At 38.9% G+C, this 22,153-nt stretch overlaps 1 protein-coding gene and 1 long non-coding RNA gene across 13 annotated transcripts in view; one reads left to right on the top strand and one right to left on the bottom strand.

The window, feature by feature from the left end:
- LOC105200529 overlaps nucleotides 1-22,153 on the top strand; it is a 48,820-nt gene that overhangs the window by 16,954 nt on the left and 9,713 nt on the right. For 9 of the 12 annotated variants that reach the window (XM_026134365.2, XM_039450997.1, XM_039450999.1 and 6 more), the window contains 17 exons: nucleotides 317-544; nucleotides 1,829-1,958; nucleotides 11,469-11,611; nucleotides 12,212-12,479; nucleotides 13,134-13,277; nucleotides 13,657-13,839; nucleotides 16,161-16,436; nucleotides 16,526-16,696; nucleotides 17,084-17,270; nucleotides 18,455-18,721; nucleotides 19,282-19,559; nucleotides 19,669-19,863; nucleotides 20,214-20,322; nucleotides 20,824-21,003; nucleotides 21,075-21,193; nucleotides 21,529-21,705; nucleotides 21,795-21,982. In XM_026134365.2, coding sequence (XP_025990150.1) covers nucleotides 317-544; nucleotides 1,829-1,958; nucleotides 11,469-11,611; nucleotides 12,212-12,479; nucleotides 13,134-13,277; nucleotides 13,657-13,839; nucleotides 16,161-16,436; nucleotides 16,526-16,696; nucleotides 17,084-17,270; nucleotides 18,455-18,721; nucleotides 19,282-19,559; nucleotides 19,669-19,863; nucleotides 20,214-20,322; nucleotides 20,824-21,003; nucleotides 21,075-21,193; nucleotides 21,529-21,705; nucleotides 21,795-21,982 — 3,243 coding nt within the window. The remainder of the gene's footprint in view (nucleotides 1-316; nucleotides 545-1,828; nucleotides 1,959-11,468; nucleotides 11,612-12,211; nucleotides 12,480-13,133; nucleotides 13,278-13,656; nucleotides 13,840-16,160; nucleotides 16,437-16,525; nucleotides 16,697-17,083; nucleotides 17,271-18,454; nucleotides 18,722-19,281; nucleotides 19,560-19,668; nucleotides 19,864-20,213; nucleotides 20,323-20,823; nucleotides 21,004-21,074; nucleotides 21,194-21,528; nucleotides 21,706-21,794; nucleotides 21,983-22,153) is intronic. The other 3 variants (XM_026134363.2, XM_039451001.1, XM_039451000.1) reach the window with 2 other exon arrangements.
- LOC120358145 lies at nucleotides 540-1,868 on the bottom strand. The gene is made up of 4 exons (XR_005575087.1): nucleotides 1,775-1,868; nucleotides 1,451-1,593; nucleotides 1,192-1,331; nucleotides 540-710 (listed from the first exon to the last, which is right to left on the bottom strand). It is a non-coding gene; the product is annotated as an uncharacterized LOC120358145 (long non-coding RNA).

Genomic DNA, 22,153 nt, shown 5'->3' with positions numbered 1-22,153 from the left:
AATGTTCTTTGTTGTTGTTGTTGTTGTTCTTCTTCTTGTTGTTACTGATAAGGAAAACGCAATACCATAAGATATATATACCATTTCTTTAACGTTTTACTCTATTAACAGCATCTTGATTGTACAAGTCAACTTACAAATAACTCCTTACAATTACTTTCCTATCAATTTATCAATTATATTAGATGTTACTCTCAAACTGTGTCTTATATACGTCGAAGCGGAGCTTCTAAATACAAGGGTGTCCCGCGAAATGCGATAGCTGTTCGCGATGTTATCCTGTACAACTGATTCACATGACGCGCGATGCTTGCAGATGCGCCAGCTGCATCGGGGAGTCCGCGCGTGCACAATGGTTCCGGCATTCCGACGGATGGCAGTCCGGCAGCTCGACCTTCGGCTCCGGCGCCTCGAGTTCGATAAATCCGGGATACTCGGGACACAAGAGAGACTCGCCTTGGGACTCTCTGCCGTCCTTGAGACACGAGGGCAGTCTCAACGACAGCGGTTACAAGTCCAACCGGACTGACTCGCTCGAACAAAGGTGAGGGAGATAGATCCCTCACGCGCAGTCCACGTTGTCGAATCGACGATCTTCGTTCGTGGAATCCTCGAAAAAATCTCAACACGAATTCGAAAGATAGATCCTTTGATCGGGTTTTACTTTTAGTTACACGTCCCCAAGCAGCAATGACTGTGTCTCTCTCTATCTATAAGTAATTTAAAAGAAGGATGCAAGGAGATTATTATTTAAAAGTAGAATGTAGGGAGAAGGATGTCTGGAAGAAATTGCGAATTTTTAGTGCAAACATGACTAGTGATTGTACGATGAACGCAGGTGTAAAATATATTTATATAAGTTTTACAATTATTTGTCGTTTTTTGAAGACTTATCGATTATGTATACTCTCTGGCGAAGGTGCAAGATATCTAACTTCGCTTCAAGAGAAATCGTTGGCAGTTATCTTAAGATTGAACATGTTCATAACTTCAAACTGTAACATTTTTCATATCACATTTATCATATAGCACAGATTCTTATTGCATTTAAAATAACAGATGTAGAACCATTTATTCTTAATTAATATATCGATAGCTTCTTTTTGTTTAAACGAGAGTACGCAGTAAAAGTGTAGATATTCGTAGCTTGAAGTTAAAGGAGAACATAAACTCTTTCGGCACAATGCGTACCTGTACTTTAGTATTATTTTCTTATAGTTGACGTTCATTCGCTACCATCTTTTGTTGCCCTATATTGTTCGCATTGTCTTCCATACTTTCATTGTGCTCTGCGTTCCCTTCCTGCTTTTATCGCACATCTCGACTGGTCTCTGTACCATAACAAAAATGATTTTATTAATCTTAATATTAGTATTCTTTCTTTACCAATGGCAGCATTAGAAGCATAACTTTTACATTATATTGCGAATATTAACATAACATTTCTCACTGATCGTGCGATAAGATAAGATCCAGTTTGATATAATTCAATCACATTTATTTATATCTCATCATATAAATAGAGGCGCACGCTCTGTACGTAAAATAATTTAAAAGCAATCGTCATAACGTCAGAAATTACAGCTCTCTACTCTGAAAATTGAAATTAAACATGCACATGAGAAATTAACAATGTAGAAAAAAATTTATGAATTAATTTTATAACAAGAAGAAAAAGTATTTCCCGTAAATTATGTTTTAATTAAAAGAGATCGCGCGAAAAAAGAAAAGAGAAAGAGAGTGCGTTTGTAATTGAATGACGTTTATCTCGTACGCTTTCATGGCACCGCGTCGCGGTATTCACAGTTGAATGTGTTGCATATTCCAGAGGTACTTTCGACAGACAGGACAGCGTCAGATCCGACTACATGTCCGACCGAGATGGCAGATACGGAATCGTTCAACAAGCTTCATTGGAGAGTACCGACTCGAGGCTCTGCTACTTGACGTCTTCCGAAGTGAGTTATCCAAGCACTCATTGACCTTATCAACCTGATACATCCAAGTGCCACTCGACCGGTGCCTTTGTAGCGTAATTCGTATTCATGCTATGATACATGCGAAGGCCTACTTGGATGTCTTACGTTGATATTCTGCATGTCTAGAATATGTCCAGTTCCGAATAATTCCACGCCGGCAGCTGACTGCGAAGCTATGTCGTTAATTACTGATAAAGATTGTGCCCTTTTTAATTCACTCCGATAATTAATAATTGTGATCTCTGTGAAGATTAATACTTAATTCTGCACTTAAGAATTGTGGGCATTCCAGCACGTGCTAAATATTAAATCTAATTACGCGTACTCCAATATTAATTAAATGGGAGACGGTAATGCACATCGATCGCGGAATGCGGTTGTGATTATTGATTTAACAGGAAAAATGGTTTTTTTTATAAAACAATGCAAAGAAAGTACACGTGTGCGTGTACATAAATAAAATTTTACATGATTTACATTTCACATAAAATATAATTAATTAATATTATTGATATTTATTAACTATTGACACTATATTTTATATAAAAAAATATATAATTCTTTGATCAAGTAACATATTAAATTAAAATAAATGTGAAAAATATAAAGTAAAATACAATTTACAAAACTCTTGTTATAATTTATTGTAATTTCCATTTATGGAAATCGTTCAAATGGAAATTATAATAAATTTAGTTCTCTTTTTATAAAAAATATCATTTACAAAAAGGTATTGAGATATACTTGAAATGTAATTAATATTTCTTGAATTAATGATAATTACAGATATTTATTTCATTCAGCTTTTATTCGTAATTAATTATTTTAAATAGAAATTAATAAAACCGTAAATTATACATATAATTTACAACGGCTTTTCTTATTCTCTTTATTTATAACAAAAAAGTCATATCGTAGGTTTTACTGCTGCCTGGCTTTTTTCATTTCTAACCCACTTTGCATGCGCACACAATACAAAACTTTACAACACAAAAACGTATTCGCAATGTGGCGCGAACGCATTATTCTTAAAGCCCTTTGAGGAGATTTTTTTCTCTCGCGCTCTTACCATCCATTTGATTTAAAATAGAGCAAAGTACCCAGCTGTACTTACTCAAATCGATGAGCGATGGCGGCAACTGTTCTCGAAGACTGCAAAACTACTTCAAATCGCGATAGATAAGAGGATATTTTTCAATAAAGCAATTTGCATCTCGTTCGTTCGCTTCGATTTATAATTTTGTTCCATGTTCATATTGAAACGAAAGAGACACGATTTCTGCAAAACTCTTTGCGAATCAGTTCATAAATAAAAAAATATTGACACAATCTCTTCTCTGTATAATTTATAGTTCCTATAGATTCAACCATTTAGCTCATCATTTTTTTTTAACTCGATTGTAACTGTGTAATAAAACTTATATTTCATAATTTTCTATTGATTAGATAGTACCAATAGGTTTAATTAAATTTGGAAGTTTATATTTATTCTTTTTATGAGAAATATCGAGTTTTTTATATTTCTATTTTCTCTGCCAACGCGACCATATTAATATACGCAGATACATTCCGCAAATGTTTGCACGATGTCCCAGAAAAATACTTCCCGTTTCTAAAAGTTACGAGAAATTGCGCAATTCTCGCAACTATATCCGGTTGCACAAATTGCGCTCTCGCACCGACCACGCCTATCGTGTAACGACGGCGTTACAAAAGAGGTCAGCGCGAAACGAGGAAACGGAAGTGCACATACGTGTCGATAATCGCAAGCCGATATCTCATTCGCGAACAATTCGGCAGAAAAATGACGGCGCGAACTATGACCGCGATTCGTTTTCTTCTATTTCATCTGCGATCGCGCAACGGGTCTTGGGGGACCGTTTTAACGTAAATGCTTTAACTTTCGGCGGGTGCATTGTGCGGGCGCATGATCCGTTCTTGTGTACGAAGGGCGTTTATATGTGACCGTCGGACATCGATAACCTACTGACCCTGTGTCTCGTCCTCGCGAGCAGCTTGAATCCATCGCTAATGCAACCCCTTGCGGAGTAAGCATCCCTTGTTTTGTCTCGGCTGTTTTGTACCGCAAATAGAAATGTGTAGGTGTACTGGTACAGAATATATATGTATACACATACATACATATATGTATGTATATATTTACATGTATATGTATGTATATATGTATACGTATAGGCTGTAGATGTATGTAGGCGGATACGCGTAGAGAGGTCGAAGAAGTTGGGTGGAGTTCGTACGTGTGCGGGAATCTGAATGCGTTTTATTGCAGACGTATGCACGCGTGTAAACACACCTTCATGGCCATATACACGCAAACGCAATAGTGTCCATTACGAAAATTAACCGCGGAGTAATGGAGATACTGTTAATGTACGTTTACGCAAACGTTGATTTTTACTCGACTCATTGTCGAACCGTAACTTCCATCGTACTACTTCAAAATCTACCACATTTTTTTATATCTCGGTTATACGTAAAAAGTCTAGCAATGAAACAATTTGAAGATATGCAAGATAGTCACAAAATATTAGACCAATAAAATATCTTGAAAACAAGATGTTGGAACTATATGATTTTTTTTACATAATACGATTTCTGTAATTATTCTGCATATAAAAGTTAATTAAAGTAGAGCTATCGCAAAATTAATAGTTTACAAAACATTATACAATATATTTTTAGTTGAAATATATCAAAATAAAATATGTAAAATATCTAATTAATAATATTGATTTTTCAATAATTATAACTTAATATTTTTATATACAGAATACTTAGAAGAATTGTATTATGTAAAAAATTATAATTTAGTTTATTTTAATGGCAACGAATTTTATATGATTTTAAAAAATTGATTTTTTTTGATAATTTTACCATTATTTATTCTTCTCCAGATCATACAATTTTTACATGAAACGCTTTTTTCTCAAGCATCTCAAACTTATTTTCGAGATACTTTATCAATATTTTTTGCTCACTCTGTATTTATATACATACATACATACATACATATATATATATATATATATATATATATATATATATATATATATATATATATATATAAAATAAATTATATGTATATATACAGTTATTGTTAGCTACAGAAATTTAATTAAACTTGTAGAATGATTAAAGTCTTAAAGTTCTAATTCTATGTTGATACTCTTAACAGATTTAAGTAATTATTTAATAAAAGAGTAATTACTTAAACAAAATAATTTAAGAAATTACATTCTAAAGGATTATTCAAATTCCACATTACGTTTCAAATGTGAAGGAAAATTTTTAATAAATCCTATTTTGAGAACAGTATTAGTAGCTCTCTCGAAATATAACTGATCTCCCATAAAGGTCGGGGGGTTTTTACAACACGTCGTGCGCAAAGATACGCGTCTAAGGGTTAATAGGTCGCGCCGAGATTAGCGGGCCGAGCTTGACGTGCGAGAGAGTAAATAAGAATCGAGCACCCCTGCACCGTTGCACAAGTCGAGCAGCGGCCTGCGCCAACAGGTGCATGCGCAAATCTTCCGCGACTTTAATCCTTCATCAGCCTCATTTTTCGTCCCTGTCACAGTCGCGTTAGTGGCGCAATTGCGAATCGAGAGAATTGTCGATCGGCGCGGGATGCGATTGACATTAGCAGATATCTAATTCGTTCGTCCGCACGTACAAATCAGACGGACCGTATTGTCCCGATATAGGAGACGATACGCTTCACAACGCACACCGACGTTTCTTATCGCCTTTCGTTGCAAGGAACTATGTTGTAAAATTCAATAAAACTTCACGTCGCTCGCATGCGCGTCAACCCGTTATACATAATCCGCGTAGCATTATTTTTTTTCCACCACGGTTCTCTTTGCGAAAACGGAATACCATGACGTTGGACGCGAATAAAAAATCCAGGCGTAGATAGCGCACGAAGATCGGCGCGTTCGAATACAAAGACAGATTAAATACGGTTCGGCACGTCAAATTGAATGTTAGATCTGTTTTTCTAGCTGCATTTTACTTTACTGAAAGACGGTCTTAAAGAATATAATTATCTCATTTTTATTATGGGAAGTTGAAGAAAATACATTAAAAGAAAAGGGGTTTAAGAGAGAGAGATGTTGAAATTAATTTTACAAGACTCTGAAATTGTATACGATGAAATTGCAACGATTCTCTGGCTAGAGAAAATTGCGAAGCGTAGAATAGCACTGCGACTCTCTAAAGACTTTCTTGCGCCGCTTAAAAGTTTCTCGCCGCCATCCTTGACGTCCGGAAATAAAGGTCGTCCGCGAGGACGCGGCACCAGAAAAGTCATTTGGCGTCTCTCTTTGGGACGGCACTTGAGCAAACAGCAAAATTGACCTCGATTTATTGAAATTCGTTTGACTCTGTCTCGAATCGAACATTCGTCATTGGTCATTGCAGCAGTAACAATGATCGCGTAGCAACTTGGCTGTCAGCGTCGATCAGTGGAGCGCGTCGCGTACCCCTCGCCTATCTCTCCCCTATGCATCCCCGGCGGGTGCATATCACCCCTTTCGCTCGTTTCGCCACCAAAGTGTAGCGCCCCACCTCACGTCGCGGGTACCACCACCGACGATATCCCAGTGCCAACCACCCTCCCCTTCCACGGCGTCCCTCCCTGCTAACGCTGCTTTCTGCGCTCCTCCTCGCCTCCGCTGGTTCCTGCAATCCCCCTTCGACCACCACAAGGACCGAGGTATTGATTCCCCTCGCGGTAGCAGCTCCTCTTCCCTGTTCTCCAGCGGCAGTCCGGAGCGAAGCGCGTTCGCGGCTGCGGACTTGGTGATATCCGCGCGCAAAGGAAAGGGAGAAAGGGAAGAAGGGAAGAAGGAGAGAAAGGAAAAGGGAGAGAGAGAGAGAGAGAGAGAGAAAGAGGAAAAAATAAAGGGTTCCCTACTACATCCCGAGAAGTGTGTCTCGTATGCGATAAATTGGTCACGATCGGTGCCACATCGGCCGCGAGAGTCAACCAATTCCGTCGTAGGCGGTGACAAAGCTTCGCGATGATGACGAGAGTCCTTGGTCGCGAGCTCGCGTCGCGGTGCGACCCCATGTGCAACGGGGCTCATCGATCGACGGGCGCGTATTAGCGGCCACGCTAATTATTAGCGAGAACGAGCGAGCGAGCGAGCGAGCGAGCGAGCGGGAGGGCGAACGAACGAGCGAGCGACCTCGTGGAGAACGCGACGCGGCACGACGCAGCTTCTTCTCCCTCTCTCAGCCTCCACCACGGCTTGCATCGCCGCCGGGGCGCGCTCGGAGAGTGCGGCGTCCGCTGATGCGCCGATGCGCGGGCGCCGGAAGTCGCCGAGCCGCGCGCGGTCACGTCCCCGGACACGTCGGCAGCGGCACCAACGGCTCTGTCGTCCACCTGCTGGAGAACGCGCGTTTCCGCGTAAACGACGCTCCCGGTTCCGCAAATCGCATCCGATCCTCGTACCATCGTCGTACCATCCCACCGGGGAGAACACTCGCGGAGAACTTGGTCGATCGGATGCGAGATTATAAATGTTTCACGATGGCGCGTCTGGAATAACAGTGATAACAAAGTCCTTGGGGGATTCTCCGCGATACGTGAGCCGGAAGTGCAGCTCGGGATTTCCAGTGAATTTTCGACGAGAAGGATCACACTAGAGGAGTTCTTCGGAATCTTTGAAGAATCTGTAGTTTTCGGAAATCGCGCGAAAGACTGCGAGAGGAGGATTCCCGCGGGAAGTCGTTGGGATCGATGATTGGATGAATCTTGGCGTCACGATGCGGACCGGAAGTTAAAGCGCGCGGTAACGCGCCGATCGCTCTTTCAGAGATACTCGCACGTACGAAAAGTCGATCGTACGTGCGAGGTCAGCGAGAAGCGGTCGCGACGTGCCGGCGCGCCTCGGACGATGGCAACATCATCACTTGGTACCTGGATCTTCTTTTCCCCTCGCGTCAACGATCATCTTGAAGCTGATTTCCGCCGCGGAATGACTTCCGGAGAATCAAAGATAGGTCAATCGGCGACCGACTGTGACTTCAGCTTATCTTAGATATTATAAGGATTACGCGAGGGGGAAGACTTTGTTGATATAGCGCGTGAAAGAAAATTATATCCCGAAGAGGGGGCAGATCAAATCAAATAAGGTGTTAGAGAGTTATATTGGAGAAGTTATATTCGAGAGATCAGTTAAAGATTGATATAATATATTTAGGATGAAGTTGAAGATTAGATAAGGAAGATAAGAAGAGTGAGGGAGTGTACGATGGTTTACAGCGCATTTTTCCGCGAGAGAGGAGAAAATCGATGCTTTGAGAGGGCACCTATAGCGATGTGTGAGAAAAGAGGGAAATCAGCTGGAGAGGAGCGAGGATCAACATTCAGAGAGTATATCTATATGTACACTTAAACGAGAGAGTATTTTTCTATGGATAGTTCGTTTCTATTATATAAGCGAGGAAGAGAGAGAGATAGAAAATATTCTATATATTGTCAACCCTCCGCCGAGAAGGCGGGAGTGGCGTCGTCCATGATCGTCCAGTCATCGTCGATGACGGTACTTCCTGTCCGCTTCTCACTCGGGGAGAACTCTCGAGGAATTTTCAAGGATCATTCTAATGGAATTCCTCTTGCGTATAAGTACCTGCGAACACCCGCGCTCGCATTTCTTCATGCGTCATCGTCCACACTTGGAAACTTGGAATTCTCAAGATTTTAGCTAGAGTAGACCGCGTAGGTTGGTTAAAGTTTACGTTAGAGGAGTCTCTCTCTCTCTCTAGGCCGTGATTGATTTTAACAGTGCAAAAGACGTTTGCCTTAAAACAGAGGACCTTATTATTAAATTCGAGGAGATATCCAATTTCTCCCCGGATATAAACTCATCGTGAACCTGATGAATCCCGATCAACGACAGGGGGATTCCACTATTATTTCCGGAATGTGTACCGTCTATTTGTATTATATTTGGCGTGCACACATTTGCGATCAACGCGGCGCCGCTTGAGTATTGGATTCTGTGAGTGACAATTCCGGCAGAGCAGTTGGAGCAGCTGGCGTATACAATATTCGCAATTGCGAACGAGAGACTTTATTGAGGACGTCGACTTGAATTTCATTAAAATCGTGGGAGTATAAAAGCGTTTCTCGAGGCGATACACCATCATCGAGCTTACACACCGCGACAATCGATCGTACGGAAATATCTCATCGAGCCACGTGGAGATTTTCTTCTACCGTCCGCGAGACAATAATGATACCGCCGGAGGAGGAACGAGACACCGTGGCCGGCGGCGAGGCCGTTTCGCGCAATCGGGAAGCCAAGGATCTCATCCAACGGTCGTCCCGGCTCTCCTAGGCATCACCACCAGCCGCGGGTTCCGCGTCTCTTCCTCGTTCATTCAACGCTGACAGCGAACGACGAATGATGGTAGAGCCGAGATGGTCGATCAAGTGTACGAATAGCACCCTGGACTTGCTGGACCCGAGTGACGATTGCTACACGGATTTGAAGACGCAGCATCGACGACGTTGTTGGAAATACTTTTGCTGGTGCCGCAGGCATACGATCAGCGTGATATGCATTAACGAGACGCGCAAGCTGTATTGGTTCAACTGTCGGAGCGTGCAGGAGAAGGTGACGTACGGCTCGGGCGAGGGGTACTACCACAAATTACTGCGGCTGGTGAACGGCGCGCTAAACGCCTGGGCGCAGCGCTACATCGACGGCCTGAGCGTGGCACGTCGCGAGATTATGTTGAGGATCAACGGCAGCGCAGAGAACAACATGAAGCTGCTAAAGGAGGGCTGTTACTGCCACTACCATCCGCACATGACGGCGGATGCGTGCAACGCCGACTTTCTCAGAAGAGTCGTAAGTTTCTGGGCCGACGAGAGCCTCAGGGGGATACGCGAGAGGCTCCGCGGCATGATGAATATTACGAAAAAGGTAGAGGACACGAATCGCGAATCTCTTTATATCTCTTCTGGAAGGAATGTTTCTCTCGATATTGTATATGTCCCCGAGTATATATATATATAAATATATAATAGATATATATATCTTTCCCGGTATTGCGACGACCCGGTATTGCACCAGGATATCACTCGTATTATTGGCATGCGCGCTTCGGCCAGAGAAGCGAGGGTAGAAAAGACACGAATCAAGTCCGTGCCATCGAGTACGCCGTTTCCGTTGGACTTTCGTTCGTCGACCCCCTGACTACTCGCACTCATTCTCGCACTCTCGATATCGCATTTCATTTTCATCTCGCCATCGCAATAATACATACCAGACTGGGAAAAGAATCATGCATCACTCGAAAAGCGTCACATATTCGCGTTGGGAATTGAGGAAGAGTCTTAAAACGCGATTAATGAGCGATAATAACGAGGGGATGGACAGCGAAAGCAGTGGAATTATTAGACGGAGCACTTTGCATTTGCAAGACGCGGCTGTCTTTTTGCTGTGTAACGCGAGTACAAAAGTAGAGTATTTTAGCATGTATACGTCCGCGTTAGCTCTTGAAAACTCTTAACAGGCTCTTCTTGCGCAATTAAAAGGGCTTGTGAGCGAGACTCGCTAAAGTTGCATCGATACTTAGTTGCCACCTTCGAGTAGCATGCGCTCAGTAAGGCTATCAAATTTTTTTGCATCTCCGCTGCCAATTGTTGATAATGCGAATGCCCCTCTTTTTTGATACCCTTTTATTTAATAATTGGTTACTCATTAATATAAAGATTTAACGTGGTATATTATTATATATAATAAAATATGATCAATGTAATTTAAGTAAATTGCATTAGATGACGAAAGTCTTGAAATATAGAATTTTTTAACAATTCAGTAAATATAGATTGTTGGGAAATAAATATATACATTGTAAATGGTAGTATACATATATGCATAACACAATCGATGTTTGGAATTCCTAAATGTGCACTTTTAGATAGATGAGAAACTCTCGATGAATTGTGTACATATAAAGCATCCTGTCATTGTCAGTAAACTCCGTTAGATCCTATACAGCACGTACATGTCCAAAGCCAGGATATGAGTTGTCTTAAAGACATCATTAAGACGGTTTTGGGGTCTAAAAAATATTTTAATGACATCTTTAAGACATCTTACGTCCCAATTTTGAACGTGAGTATTGTCTGGAATCTTATCTTTGCATAAAATCATTTCACCCTTTGATCGCACGATACATTTTTTTTACGCACATTTTCTCTCTCTCTTTTATACATGTGACACATTTTTCATACATACGAATGACTCCATGTCAAAATTATGGTAAGAAACCTTTTATAAATTTATATCTTTCTATAAATCGAAGAGCGGACATCCGAAAAGCACAAAAAAATAATCCATCACCTACTGTCCAATTTGACGCGGAGTTGTCGTATTTGTCTCGATTTTCACAGTGACAAACGCGTTTATCGCAGCTAAAGATAAAGCTTGACATATTTTCCAGATGTCAGACGATGATAGGATGTCACTCACCACCGCCGTCAGCGACGACGATGATGGCGAGAGTGCTATAAATTCGCCCTATCGGAAGCAGACCGGCACGGCTGCAGCTTCGTTCAATTGCACTGGTGCAGTTCGGAAGGCAGGGTACGTCGTCTTTCGTACTTTATTCTTTATAAAAATAATAAGCCTTGACAATCTATATATAGATCTTTCGTATAACGTTAACATAGATATACGAAGGCCAACGAAGAAGAATCTAAGTCATTTTTTTTTTTTTTTTGATATATATAAAATATGCAAAATGTAATGAAGTAATTTAATATCCCGTATATTATTATTTCTTTTATTTCCGCTGATACTACAAATTTTTATTTACTGAACTTTAATCGAATATCATAAATAACAATTATTTATTATGTAAAAACTTCTCCATTCGTTTATTGTAAATTAATACAAATTTCCATACATACATATGTCTACGTGTGTTTACATATTAAATTTATAACAAATAAACGTAGAAAATTTTTATATAATAAATATTTGTTATTTATGATATTCGATTAAAAATCCAATAATCCCGAAAGAAATTAAATCCAATGCAGAGTAAGTGAAAATAATAGAAATACATAACAATGCGCGTACGATAGAAAATTACTTTTTAATATTACAAGACAAATTACAAATTTTTTAATATAATTTAAATGCGAGGGAAATGAGATAACGGCAATGCTTCGGAATTTCTAGATTTCTCAGCGTGAAGAAATGGTTGCTGCGCAAGAAGCATCAGATCGAGCTGGCTAAGAAGAGAGGCTGGAGGGGTTATTGGGTTTGCTTGAAGGGTACTACGCTTCTTTTCTATCCCTGTGATTCGCAGGAGAGCCGAGCCATGGAGGCGGCACCTAAACACCTAATCATCGTCGACGGTGCGATTATGCAACCGATTCCCGAACACCCGAAGAAGGATTACATATTTTGCCTGAGCACTGCATTCGGGGACGCCTATCTATTCCAGGTGAGAGAATTTTAACGCGATTTTATCGTAATCTATTTTCAAAAATACAAAAACGTTAAGGAAAATATTTAACTTGCAAATGTACACCGAAAAGGTATTTCCATAATGAAATGCTCCTCACACTTTTCAAACTTTTAATAGTGAAGACTTAAATCAAAACGTGAAAAATGAAAACTAAATTTATACAACCGGTATAATTCTCGTAGTTTTGCCATTTTTATGCCGCGAACTTCTTAATCAGCGTCGAACATTATTGCAAATAATACGCCAATTAAACTTGAAGTAAGACTGTCGTTTAGAATATACGGTAAATTATTGGAAAGTTCAGGAGGAACAATTATGCCGGTTTAGTTTGATCTCCGCACTTCGATAGCCCTCCGGAGTGCATTAACCGCGCGAATCGCTAACTAGGTGTATTTAATTAACCCCGACTCACGAACTCGTTCCTCGATCACGCAACACACGGCGAACTTTTAATAGCCCGCTGCCGCTACTTAAAAGCTTGCCACGACTTTAAATCACTCAGAAGCGTGAGCGACGTCGCTCGCGACGATCGATCAGCCTGAGAAGTTTCCCTCGCCTAGGGGGTGTGGAATCGAAGGCTCGAATTCTAGCTCTGGAGAGAAATATGGTATGTTCGCTTTGTGTTTTTAGGCGCCGTGTCAAGTGGAGCTGGAGAACTGGGTGAATAGCATTCATTCGGCGTGCGCAGCCGCGTTCGCGCGTCATCGTGGCAAGACTGGTACGCTGCATCTGCTGCAGGAGGAGATTTTCCGCTTGGAAAAGGCGATCGAGTCGGTACGTGGGTAGAATATAAGTTGATCGACATAATTTCGTCAGACTCAGTCAAAAGAGAGATATACATAGAAAGAAGCTTATGCATGAAGAAAAAAAATCGTAGGATGTAGAGAAAAATTCTCGCAATCACTTATTATCAGTTTATCGAACTTGGCAAGAGTTGTTACAAGTTTTTAACAAAGATTGAGTATTCTTAATCACGCTATATACTTTTATTTTTAAACTTGATGCAATTTCTAGTAAAAAAGAAGAAGAGAAATAAAAGGGGAAAACTTCTCTCTTTCTTCCTCCCTCTCTTCCTCTCTTTCTCTCTTTCTCTCTCTCTCTCTCTCTCTCTCTCTCTCTCACTATCTCTCCTAATCACATTGTCTATTTGCAGGACCACAAGATGAAGCACATGGCGGATCTTCAACAATCAGTGGTTTCCGACGTCGACACCAAGCAACAGATCAACAATCAAATAGTACAGTGGGAGGAGAATCTGGAGCGGCTCCATTGTGAGCAATTCCGCCTGCGGTGCTACATGGCCAGTTTGCAGAGCGGCGAACTGCCCAATCCGAAGGTAAGCATAAACTTCATTGAAACGCCAAATGTAATATAGAATATTAATGTTTTGTAAACCGGGGTCGAAAGATATCACGTTGCCCGTAATTGCTTTGTACCAGATAGATACTATATAGTATATTGCTTTGATAGAGAGAATAATCATCTCTAATATACATGCTGTAACGATCATTCAGTAACATTTCTGTTGTAACGCAATAACATTTCGTAATTTATACTTTTAAAAAATTGTCGTTTTTACTGGTATTTATAACGACGAAAACTACTTTAAACATTCCGTGAAAATATATGCTACGTCATGCTTTTCTCGCGAGCCATAATAAATTTATATGAAAATCAATATTATAAACATTTTTTAATCTTCTTAATTAATCTAAGCTTGCACAGCGAGCTTTCCTTTTGTGTAAGCGTTGCTATATTTCGATAAAGAATTCGGTGGGCTGTGACGTCGAGCTGATTCTATTTTGCTACACATATACGCGCGTTTCCGCCGACTGTTGTCAAATGCGACGATGCGGAACAAGCGTATTACGGTCAATTCCAATCGCAATCGAACGGAACGGCGTGATTTCGCCGTGAGCCTTTTCTATTCTCGTGGAAAAGCCGATTTTCCCTCAACTTCTCGCTGGTAAACAATATTACGCTCTGTAATCTGCGCGACGGGTCGCTGCAATTGGCTAGAAAAAAAAACCGTCTCCCTCGCCCGCGGCGCACATGCAATCAGGATTCGTTAGGGGTCCATCTGCGTCGCGCTCATCTAATTTGCGCCATTCGTTATGAGTGATATCGATCGTTGAGAAGGAAAGAGAAAGAGAGATATAGTATGATAATCAGGCAATATCCAACGTATTAACGTTCTCACAATTGTTGCACTCAAACGATTTTAATGACACACTGTAAAAAAATTCTGTAAATTTACATATAATAGATGTAAAAGTTACACGATTAATCCCGTAAATATAAAAAAATCATGTAATTTTATAGAAATTATGTAAGTACACAAAAAATATGTAGATTTGCTTTGAGTAAATCTATATTATTTTATACGAAAAATTACGTATATAATAGGATATTTAAATATTATGTGTAATTATCTAAATTTTTGTAACATAACGTAATACAACAATATTTTATATATTGTTGTGAAATATAATGCGATCAACTTTCACTGTGCATGCGTGAAAATTCTGTCCACCTAATGTCACTATGTGCGGGCACAGTAAGTAGTCATTCTATTGTTTACAACATTATGATAGAGAGACAATATTTGAATGTATAATATGTAATACAATTGCAAAACATATTGTTACCTTATCATTTCTATAACTTTTCATGCACGTTGTAAATTTATTTCTGCAATCTGCTTAGTTACAAATTACAAAATTAATCTTACTCTGGTTGCAAATTTACAAATGCGTGGAAACTTACAACTATGTAGTAACTTTACACCTATTATAGTGGGTAATTTTGAAAAAGTGCAGCTATGCATAATCAGGGATTAAAAATTAAATCGTGCAACTTTTTACAAAAAGATAGTTTTTTCCCTTCTTTTGAGAAGGTACATTTTAGAATTCTAAGAGTGACAATCAGCGGTTTTGAATTATTTATCATTTCATTATCTAAAAAGTCTTCTAGAATTATAAATTTAAAAGTTTGGTTTTTTTTTCGTAAATGTCCTGATAAAAATATTTTACTGAAATTGTAATAAACAATGAAATATTTCTGAATCATATAAAATAAAAATTTTTTAATTGACCCATTTTTAGTATTATTTCATAAAGATCTCAATAAGATACATTGAATTCAATGCAAGACGATTGTAAAGAATTCAGTAAAGTTTGAAATAAAAATCTCAATAAACGTAAGAAATTTAATAAAGTTATTTAAGCAAAATTTATTAAAATTCAGTATTATATATGAATAAAGTAGTATGAAAGTAGTTTCAAGCAAGTAATTACGAAGAAACAAATGATTTGTTGATAATGCACTTTGAGAAATTTTAAAAATCATGAGTATTATAAACATTTGTAATTACAATAACTTGGAAATTGAAACAGTTGTATTACAATTAATTTGCAAATATTTGAATAGGAAAATTTAATATTATTTATTTTGCTTTCGTTTCACTTTTCTAACATGTTTATACATGCTGAAATATATGCAACATAATAATTTTCCATTTTATCGACTTCAATATTGCTTTCAACGATTTCAATGATTTATTTTCACCAGGATAATAACTCAAAAGATTTATAAGACTATTTGATTTAAGTATAAAAAGATTATTAAATAAATTCCGTATTCTCATATCACCCTCAGAGTCTACTGACACACGTGTCTCGTGCCACGAAGCAAACGCTGAACAAGCTGGGCGTATTCACGGTATCGTCCTTCCACGCGTTTATCTGCGCGCGTAGCCCGTCCCTGCTAAATAATTTATTGGCGGGTCGCGGTGCGACGAAGAGACGACCACCGCTGCTGTCGAGATCGAACAGCGGTTCCAGCAGACGCTCGCTGCAGATCTCGTCCAGGGACGAGGAGAAGAGCGTAAAGGTGTCCGTGCCGGAAAATCAGGTACGATCGTCAGGACATCGGGTGAGTTGATCGAAATTCTATCCGCTTATGCTTAGAGTGTGTTAAGGATAAGGCGAGTGCGACCCGGCGTTTCCCTTTCGTTGTTTCAGTTGGTCTCGGTGTTCCTGCGTGACGCCATGACCGTGGAGGAGTTCCTGGCGAGCGCGTGCACCAGAAAGAATCTCAATCCGATGGAGCACTTCGTGCGCGTCAAGAAGCGCCGGGATATGGAGGACCACAATTATTTTGTGCCACATAGAACTGATTTGATAGAAACCTATGTAAGTTTGGTGAATCCAAGTTTACTGAATTTGGAAATATAAAATCGAGATAAATGAGGATGTAAAATAAGAGATAATGCTACTTCACTCGCGAATAAAAGTAATTGAATTATCTTGAATAACTTGAACTCAATTCTGAAAGTTTTTAAGAACGCAATTGAATGCAATTTAATATATACAAATAATTGAAATAAAAAGACTAGGAACAGCTTCAGAATATTGGTATATAAAAGCATTAATTCTTAAATAATTGTACAATTAGATCAATCAAATAGAAATTAATGTTTGCGTTAAATCGATTATTTTATAAAATGATTAAAATTGCTGCGACTTTTAATAGCGATTTCTCATAGTTAAGATTTAACGTCACTTTTTTGCTGCATGCAGTTGCATACACATGAAATCGTGGAAGTCTGTGCCAAGATTTTATATCAAGTGGAATTGCAAAGAAACACTTTAGAGCAAATGTGGGGCTTCTCCGTCGAGGCGGAGCTCATAGAAAACTCCGATAGGCAGGACGAGCTCTGCTGCTATGTTAGTAGAGTGGAAGACAAGAGCGTCGCCATGCAAAACGGTAAGCACCCCCTTTATCTAGGACAACGTCTAACTAAAATAAACGTCCCTCGAGCGCAACGATTAGAAGTTTCGAGCGTTACAAGGTCTTTTTATTTTTCATTTATTAACGATATTTTTTTTGTTGTTTTTGTAAGCCTCTATTTTAACTAAGCGCTGCTAATTCTTAAATCTTTTCTGGTAAACCTTATTATAAAGAAAAATTTCAAAGTAATATATCAATTTAATTAAAAAGTTTCTTTAGTTTTTTTTTAACTGGCATTAAACTAACCGAGAAATAAACGAATTTTTAAATTGATTTGATAAGTTTGTATTACGTTAATATATCAAAATAGCATTAAAGGGATGAAAAATGATGTCGCGTTGTAAGTTGAATATCCCAACCTGCTTCTTTCCTCTCGATGTAATTTCTTGCGGATATTAGAAGATGACTCATGCTTAGATCCGATCGTTTTTTTAGATCTGGCGTCGGCGCCAGGACGTGCAAGGACGCCATTGAAAAATCATCGATTTTCCGCGCCTCGTCGCTTGCTCGTTGAGCAGAGTCTCGTGCTTACGGTTAAATGAAGCGCGTATAATGTGTTTTAAAAAAGAAATATGTATATAATGAAAATATATATATATATTATATACGTGTGTGCACACACGTGGGGGGTGGGACGATCTTCGGGCCGCAGGCGCGGACAAATCAGAATGACATTTAGCGCCGCCTTTCCGCAAAACGTGTCTAAATTTATCAGACCTGCCCGTTAAGCACGACCGAAGGGAGCAACTTATTATAGTTGCGAAAGATACCGAGCCGAGCGGTTGATCGTCTTCGCAAACGCGTGAGGCAAAGACGAGAAGAATGTTAGTCGGAACTGAAAGTTACTTATACTACTTAAAATTGCAAAACCGATAGCCGCGATCGCGTCATTTAACTTTTATTTTATTGCGTGTCAATTCCAAGCTCTCACGAGAGTATTAGTGATAGAAATACTTGAACGATCGTCTATAATATAAAAATTTATTACATTAACGATAAAAACTGATTATACAGTAACGATTCCGTTAAATTTATTTAATCTAACGCAGCCAATCAACATTTTATTGACGGCGAATATTTTATTTGTCAGCTCGAAATATTCTCTTCAAAAATTCTCGTTAGAGAAGGTAAATTTTTATGTGGCGACTGTCTGCTTTCAGGAATCATTAAGGGCGACGAGATTATGGTAATCAATGGCGCCATTGTGAGTGACTTGGATATGATGTACTTGGAGAGCGTTCTTCAGGAAGAGGTGGGACTCTGCATGATGATGCGATCCTCCAGGACGGAGCCACCGGATCTCACAGGCATTATGCGAGTCACCGATGACATAATCGAGAGCCTGGTCTGTCCGCCGCCGCCCACCGACCCACCAGTGATTAGCGAAGAAATGATTTCCGGTCTGATTGTGCCAGCACCCGGATGGAGTGAGTCCCTTCGTCTTATATCTTCTAAGAAATTGTTGCATTAAGGACTGTTTCTAGTACCTCTATTATAGAAGATTATATTATTTCTGAAGATGAGCTTATTAAATTAATGAGACGTGCAGAGCACGAGTAAGTAAAAGTAGATTACGACGAGAAAAACAACGTTGCTCTGGAAACATGACGATATCGTGGAGATATTAAGACATATGATTAATTACAAAATACAGCGATGGCGAAGCGCGACGAAAATAACATTTGGTGATTTTAAATTCTCTGAAAAGTTTTAATGCAGCTGAAATTAAATTTGTGTAACATAGTAATTAATTTAAAGAAATCTTTTTATTATTTTATAAACTTTATTTCAAATCATAGATTATTTTTTCCGAAAGCAAATTATAGTCACAAATAGTAATCACAAGTTATCTTAAATATAATGAAATTACATAAAAATTATATATGGAAAAAATTATAATTAATATAATTTTTATATTATGAACTTTTGTGCATTATAATATATTAGTAACGCTATTAGCAATGCAAATTTTACTACGCTGACGTAGGCAAAGAGAACATCATGCAGGAGTGCTCGGCGGCCGGTCACATGGATAATAAGCAGACCTCGCGCACAAATTCCTTCGAAATCGAAAATCTTTTGAAGACTGCCGAGCAAGTGACAGGGATTTGCCGTTCTCCAGGTGAGACCAGAAAGTCGAGTCCCACCGGAAGCGTCGTCAGTTCCCATTCGCAGGCTCTCACACCGAGCCGGCAGCTAAGCGACGCTGAGAAGCTGAAGAAAGTGATTTTAGAACTGATTGAGACTGAACGGACTTACGTAAAGGTAACGACAATTGAATGTTATTATAGATTTTATGATAGATTATATCAAATATATCTAAGTAATTAATTAAATGATTGCTCAATGGATTTTTTCCCGTTTGTGTTTGTAGCATTTAAATAATTTGCTGGAGAACTATTTGGAACCCCTTAAACGCGAGACCTTCCTGTCGAACGCGGAAATCAACGCGCTGTTTGGTAATATCCAGGAAATCGTCACGTTTCAACGACAGTTCCTGCAGAATCTCGATCACGCCATCGAGATGGAGGCCGATTTCAACAGCTTTGACCATCCAAGTCAATTTAAGGTGCGTGTCCTTGATCCAAACCTAATTGCATAATTTACAGCTCGATTATTTATTCAACAGTTGATTGGTAAAAGCTGGCAAACTAGTGTTTTATAAATGAAAAAGTTAAGGCTAAAATATCTTAATTTAAATTTTTTGAAATATATTTTTGAAGCGATTAAAAATTTAAATATTTATATAATTATTACATAAAATAATATTACAACTGTTAGACATTTTTAGAAGTTTTCCTCGTATTTTTTAATATGAAAAATGACCTACACCGTTGTTTTAACAGTGTCAAAATTTGATGAAGTACGAAATTATATTCTTTATAGCGATACTCATATCGCTTCTCATGGCTGTTACAGGGAGTCCTGTTTTCCATTGGAAGTGCCTTCTTATATTACGTAAATCACTTCAAGCTCTACAGCTCGTTTTGCGCCAGTCACTCGAAGGCTCAGAAAGTTTTACATCCAAGTAAGTTCCCTCTTGAAATACTCTCATTTCTTTTTTGCGACCTTCGCTTCCTCGTCTACGTCAACGTGCCTGATCCTTCGCGATCGATAATTCACTTGCCGGGAATAACTGTCCAACCTCAATCGTTACTCTCTATAAATGCATTGTTCCCGGAAAGTTCTCCGATTTATTATTCGTGTCAACCTTCCGCGAGTGGATGACATTTTTGCGACCATCAAAGACTGCGCTATTAAGCATTCAAAGAGATTGTTCAGTTATGTTTCACGTCATGCATTTATTATTCGGCGAAATTTTATTTTACCTTTCCTGAAAATTTAAAACGTTAATTAAAGCATCGTTGCATTCACTTTTTAAATGCAGAATTTTCATGAAATGTCCCAGAATAATCTCCGTCTTAATGACGAGCCTTTTTCTTTCCATTCATGCAAATCGCGTTTCATACAATTACGACGGAACGAAGCAATCTTCCGATAATTATCAAAGATAATCGACAATTTTCAGACGAGGGAAATCAAGCTTTACAAGAGTTCCTGCAAGCGAGAAATCCCCGGCAGCAACACTCGTCGACTTTAGAATCATACTTGATAAAACCTATACAAAGAATACTCAAATATCCGCTGCTGTTGCAACAGCTTAGGAATCTCACCGATGAACGAAGCGAAGAACACCAACACTTAATCGGTAATTATCGTGGTCGTAACGAACGGTTTAAAACGCCATTAGGAGTTTAATAGCGAACATATAAATTGCAGAGGCGCTTAAGGGTATGGAAAAGGTGGCAGAACACATAAACGAGATGCAGAGAATTCACGAAGAATACGGCGCTATTTTCGATCACCTGTTCAGGCAACATCAAAAATCCTGCAAACAGGTGAGTTTGATCTCCAGCTTTGCAGCTAGAGAAGAAAAGTGCAACAAATACTATATAAAAATTTATCTATTTGAAAATTAGTAAAACGTAATTTTCAATCATACTGTGCATATTTAATAAATAATGATTTTATATTTAAACGTCGAAAAGTTTTATTTTATAGTTTTGTTAAAAAACAAGAATCTCTCTCAGCTCTTATCAATTATTGCCGCTAGATTTTGCATTGCTCTTAAAATCTTTTTGTTTTTGTTATAATTTATATAATTTTTAAAAATTTTAATTACATGCAGAATGATTTTTAAATATCATTGATTAACGGATTAATTTTCCGGCAGCCGATCGACTTAAGTCCAGGCGATCTTTTGTACTACGGCGGCGTCGAGTGGCTCAATATTTCCGACTTTCTCGGCAAGATAAAGAAGGGTCTCGAACTGCACGCCATGTGCTTCGTATTTAAATCGGCCGTCGTGTTCCTGTGCAAGGAAAGATTGAGACAGAAAAAGAAGCTCATGGTCAGTGTTGACATGACCCATTTCTCCATATCGATTCTAGCAACGCTTCTGACACTCAAGAGACCGTCGTGTCTATATTTTTTTTCCAGGGAGTTTCAACGAAGGCCAACTCAAGCGAAGTGGAGATCATCCGTTACCAGGTGTTGATCCCGGTGACAGAAGTCCAGGTCAGGGCCAGCTCCGCCAAGGATATGGAGTCCCACTTTTTGTGGGAACTAATTCATCTAAGAAGTCAATTACAGAGGAGATCGGAGAAAGTATACGTGCTCTCCAACAGGTATTTTCCCAAATTTTCTATCTCAATTGATTATAATTATTAAATACACAGATTTGAAATAAAATAAATATAAATAAAAAACCAAACGAAAAATTTCCTAAAAAGATTAATCATCTCTCGATTTATCGAATTTAAAATAGTAAAATATAACGCAATAAAATGTAACGCAGC

Source organism: Solenopsis invicta, chromosome 6 (assembly GCF_016802725.1).
Source record: "Solenopsis invicta isolate M01_SB chromosome 6, UNIL_Sinv_3.0, whole genome shotgun sequence".
NCBI lineage: Eukaryota > Metazoa > Arthropoda > Insecta > Hymenoptera > Formicidae > Solenopsis > Solenopsis invicta.
Note: the sequence above shows the minus strand (reverse complement) of the source record. Positions and strands in the feature narration are given on the sequence as shown.